A 5,000-nucleotide genomic window follows, 5' to 3' on the forward strand; every position below is an offset into this window, starting at 1 on the left:
TGTCCCTAGTATCTCCTCAGGTGGGACAGTGTAAATGTCTAACTGATTTACACTCCTGGGAGGTGTCTTGGACAGTTTTACTCTGCTGGAGGCGGTTTATAAACGTTCCTCACAGCACAGCGCCTCCTCTGGTGGGAGGGCCGCCATTACAGCGTGACTGTTTACATAGGAATTTACTGTGTGTCGCTCGCTCGCCTCCGAGTCACAAGGTCGTGGGTTCAAACCCCCGCTCCCTTTCCGCGGAGACGCCACGGAGACCGTAACCCAGCGCGGAGGGAGGAGGGAGGGGGGGGAAGGTGGGGGGGGGTCGCGGCCGGACAAATAGCAACAAGATTGAGCGATCGCTTGCTCACCTGTCGCACACGGGCATAGTCGATGAGGCGCGCGTACGCGCTGGTTCCCGCGATGATGAGGCGTGGTCGGAACAGGCGGGCTGTGAACGCCAGATTGTCGTAGTCTATCAGACCCGTGTCCGGCTGGGCGGGAGAGAGAGAGAGTGTGTGTGAGTGAGAGAGAGAGGGGGGGGGGGGGCTGAGAGAGAGAGGGGGGGAAGAGAGAGAGAGAGAGAGAGGGGGGGGAAAGAGAGATAGAGAGAGGGGGGGGGGAAGAGAGAGAGAAAGAGAGGGGGGGGAAGAGAGAGAGAGAGAGGGGGGTAGAGAGAGAGAGAGGGGGGTAGAGAGAGAGAGAGGGGGGTAGAGAGAGAGAGAGAGAGAGAGGGGGGGGGAAAGAGAGATAGAGAGAGGGGGGGGGGAAGAGAGAGAGAGAGAGGGGGGGGAAGAGAGAGAGAGAGAGGGGGGGGGGAAGAGAGAGAGAGAGAGGGGGGGGGAAGAGAGAGAGAGAGAGGGGGGGGGGGAAGAGAGAGAGAGAGGGGGGGTAGAGAGAGAGAGAGGGGGGTAGAGAGAGAGAGAGGGGGGGTAGAGAGAGAGAGAGGGGGGTAGAGAGAGAGAGAGGGGGGTAGAGAGAGAGAGGGGGGTAGAGAGAGAGAGAGGGGGGTAGAGAGAGAGAGAGGGGGGTAGAGAGAGAGAGAGGGGTAGAGAGAGAGAGAGGGGGGTAGAGAGAGAGAGAGGGGGGTAGAGAGAGAGAGAGGGGGGTAGAGAGAGAGAGAGGGGGTAGAGAGAGAGAGAGGGGGGTAGAGAGAGAGAGAGGGGGGTAGAGAGAGAGAGAGGGGGTAGAGAGAGAGAGAGAGGGGGTAGAGAGAGAGAGAGGGGGTAGAGAGAGAGAGGGGGTAGAGAGAGAGAGAGGGGGGGTAGAGAGAGAGAGAGGGGGTAGAGAGAGAGAGGGGGGTCGAGAGAGAGAGAGGGGGGTCGAGAGAGAGAGAGGGGGGTCGAGAGAGAGAGAGGGGGGTCGAGAGAGAGAGAGGGGGGTCAGAGAGAGAGAGAGGGGGTCGAGAGAGAGAGAGAGGGGTCGAGAGAGAGAGAGGGGGGTAGAGAGAGAGAGAGGGGGGTAGAGAGAGAGAGAGGGGGGTAGAGAGAGAGAGAGGGGGGTAGAGAGAGAGAGAGGGGGGTAGAGAGAGAGAGAGGGGGGTAGAGAGAGAGAGAGGGGGGTAGAGAGAGAGAGAGGGGGTAGAGAGAGAGAGAGGGGGGTAGAGAGAGAGAGAGGGGGGTAGAGAGAGAGAGAGGGGGTAGAGAGAGAGAGAGGGGGGTAGAGAGAGAGAGGGGGGTAGAGAGAGAGAGAGGGGGGGTAGAGAGAGAGAGAGGGGGGTAGAGAGAGAGGGGGGGTAGAGAGAGGGAGGGGGGTAGAGAGAGAGGGAGGGGGGTAGAGAGAGAGGAGGGGGGGTAGAGAGAGAGGGGGGTAGAGAGAGAGAGAGGGGGGTGAAGAGAGAGAGGGGGGTAGAGAGAGAGAGAGGGGGGTAGAGAGAGAGAGAGGGTGTAGAGAGAGAGAGAGGGGGGTAGAGAGAGAGAGAGGGGGGTAGAGAGAGAGAGAGGGGGGTAGAGAGAGAGAGAGGGGGTAGAGAGAGAGAGGGGGGTAGAGAGAGAGAGAGGGGGGTAGAGAGAGAGAGAGGGGGGTAGAGAGAGAGAGAGGGGGTAGAGAGAGAGAGAGGGGGGAGAGAGAGAGAGGGGGGTAGAGAGAGAGAGAGGGGGTAGAGAGAGAGAGGAGGGGGTAGAGAGAGAGAGAGGGGGGTAGAGAGAGAGAGAAGGGGGTAGAGAGAGAGAGAGGGGGGTAGAGAGAGAGAGAGGGGGGTAGAGAGAGAGAGAGGGGGGTAGAGAGAGAGAGAGGGGGGTAGAGAGAGAGAGAGGGGGGTTAGAGAGAGAGGGGGTAGAGAGAGAGAGAGGGGGGTAGAGAGAGAGAGAGGGGGGTAGAGAGAGAGAGAGAGAGAGAGAGAGAGAGAGGTAGAGAGAGAGAGAGGAGGGTAGAGAGAGAGAGAGGGGGGTAGAGAGAGAGAGAGGGGGGTAGAGAGAGAGAGAGGGGGGTAGAGAGAGAGAGAGAGAGAGAGGGGGTGGGGGAAAGAGAGAGAGGGACAGAGACAGAGACAGAGAGAGAGATAGAGCACGAACTGGAATTTCATGAAAGGGATTGAAATGAATCAGATGATAAATCCCCAAAGCAACATATTGTATTCGCCCGGTGAGAGACTTGAGCGGTGGTGATGCTTGCGATGATCAGAATCTCCGGGAACCAGAGATGAATCGGCTCAGATTCTGCTCGTTGCGATGTATCTTCATTCTCAATCCCTCCCTCGCTCCCTCCATCCGCTCCTCCCTCATTCTCCAGCGGGTCCTGCTCTCCCCCCTCCCCCCCCCACACAGAGGCAGCCAATTTGCGCACAGCAAGCTCCCACACCCAGCGATGTGATAATGACCCAGATCATCTGTTTTAGTGATGTTGGTCGAGGGATAAATATTGGCCCCAGGACACCGGGGAGAACTCCCCCTGCTCTCCTTCCAAATAGTGGCCCCGGGATCTTTCCCGTTGGGTAACACGGCAAACGCCAAGTGAATCAACCGACGGGATGTTGGGGGCCGCGGGGTTAAGCAAAGCCCAATCTCCGGCAGCACATCGCGAGACCCGACACCCTCACATCGGCCGGCAGCCAACTCACGTTCAGTTTGTAGGGCATGGACTCGAAGTAGATGGAGGTTGCTGAAATCCTCTTCACGTCCGACATATAACCGTGGGTCAGGCTGTAAGGGGAGAGAGAGAGAGAGAGACAGGGAGAGTGAGTAGGGAAGGGGCTGAGAGGGAGAGCGAGCGAGCCGGGGGGGCGATCAAGCGAGGGGAGGGAGAGCGAGCAGGGGGGGGTGGGAAAGAGAGAGCGCGAGAGGTATCCCTCAGCAAATGTCAACACATTTCTTCTCCCTCGCTGACTCCTTGTCCCCTTCTCCTCATTCCCCCCGACTCTCATCTCTCCCCTTTTCTCTCTCTCTCTCCCTCTCCCTCTCTCCCTCCCTCTCCCCCCTCCCCATCCCTCCCTCTCTCTCTCTCCATCCCCCCTCCCTCTCTCTCCCTCCCTCCCTCTCTCTCTCCATCCCTCCCTCTCTCCATCCCCCTCCCTCCCTCCATCTCTCCATCTCCCTCCATCTCTCCATCTCCATCTCCATCTCCATCTCCATCTCCATCTCCATCTCCATCTCCATCTCCATCCCCCTCCCTCTCTCCCTCTCCCTCTCCCTCACAGACTGAATTCAATCGAAGGTCTAACACGCGTCACTGAGCGAACCTTCGATCCCGAGCAATCTGTGTTTATTTTTAATTAAATGGCATTTGGGAAATCCGATGTAGTGCCTGCATCCTCTGGGTGGGAGCGACTGTGTGTCAGACTCACAGCGCGGGAGATATCGTCATCTGGGACCCGCAAACATCCCTTCATCAGCCGGGCACTGGGTGTTGTACCGGGCTCTGGATCCACAGACCTGGACTGGTGAGAGAGGGGGGGGAGCGGGGATCGAGAGAGAGAGGGGGGAGCGGGGATCGAGAGAGAGAGGGGGAGCGGGGATCGAGAGAGAGGGGGGGGAGCGGGGATCGAGAGAGAGGGGGGGGGAGCGGGGATCGAGAGAGAGAGGGGGAGCGGGGATCGAGAGAGAGAGGGTGGAGCGGGGATCGAGAGAGAGGGGGGAGCGGGGGATCGAGAGAGAGGGGGGGAGCGGGGATCGAGAGAGAGGGGGGGGAGCGGGGATCGAGAGAGAGGGGGGAGCGGGGATCGAGAGAGAGAGGGTGGAGCGGGAATCGAGAGAGAGAGGGGGGAGCGGGGATCGAGAGAGAGAGGGTGGAGCGGGGATCGAGAGAGAGAGGGGGGAGCGGGGATCGAGAGAGAGGGGGGGGAGCGGGGATCGAGAGAGAGAGGGGGGAGCGGGGATCGAGAGAGAGAGGGTGGAGCGGGGATCGAGAGAGAGAGGGGGGAGCGGGGATCGAGAGAGAGAGGGGGGAGCGGGGATCGAGAGAGAGGGGGGAGCGGGGATCGAGAGAGAGGGGGGAGCGGGGATCGAGAGAGAGGGGGGAGCGGGGATCGAGAGAGAGGGGGGAGCGGGGATCGAGAGAGAGGGGGGAGCGGGGATCGAGAGAGAGGGGGGAGCGGGGATCGAGAGAGAGGGGGGAGCGGGGATCGAGAGAGAGGGGGGAGCGGGGATCGAGAGAGAGGGGGGAGCGGGGATCGAGAGAGAGGGGGGAGCGGGGATCGAGAGAGAGGGGGGAGCGGGGATCGAGAGAGAGGGGGGAGCGGGGATCGAGAGAGAGGGGGGAGCGGGGATCGAGAGAGAGGGGGGAGCGGGGATCGAGAGAGAGGGGGGAGCGGGGATCGAGAGAGAGGGGGGAGCGGGGATCGAGAGAGAGGGGGGAGCGGGGATCGAGAGAGAGGGGGGAGCGGGGATCGAGAGAGAGGGGGGAGCGGGGATCGAGAGAGAGGGGGGAGCGGGGATCGAGAGAGAGGGGGGAGCGGGGATCGAGAGAGAGGGGGGAGCGGGGATCGAGAGAGAGGGGGGAGCGGGGATCGAGAGAGCTTAGAGAGAGCGGGTCAATGCGAGAGAGGCGAGGCGAGTGAGAGCGCTATGTTTCATGATTATTTT

At 61.1% G+C, this 5,000-nt stretch overlaps 1 protein-coding gene across 1 annotated transcript in view; it reads right to left on the reverse strand.

Annotated features, from left to right (window-relative positions):
* Positions 1-353: 353 nt before the first annotated feature.
* The window catches only part of LOC139249510 (serine hydroxymethyltransferase, mitochondrial-like), a gene marked incomplete at both ends in the record, with an annotated part of 6,913 nt that continues 2,266 nt past the window's right edge, over positions 354-5,000 (reverse strand). The window contains 2 exons of the mRNA XM_070872438.1: positions 354-476; positions 3,041-3,122. Of these exons, the coding sequence (XP_070728539.1) occupies positions 354-476; positions 3,041-3,122 (205 nt within the window). The remainder of the gene's footprint in view (positions 477-3,040; positions 3,123-5,000) is intronic.

This window comes from Pristiophorus japonicus, unplaced genomic scaffold (assembly GCF_044704955.1).
Source record: "Pristiophorus japonicus isolate sPriJap1 unplaced genomic scaffold, sPriJap1.hap1 HAP1_SCAFFOLD_3156, whole genome shotgun sequence".
Lineage (NCBI taxonomy): Eukaryota > Metazoa > Chordata > Chondrichthyes > Pristiophoridae > Pristiophorus > Pristiophorus japonicus.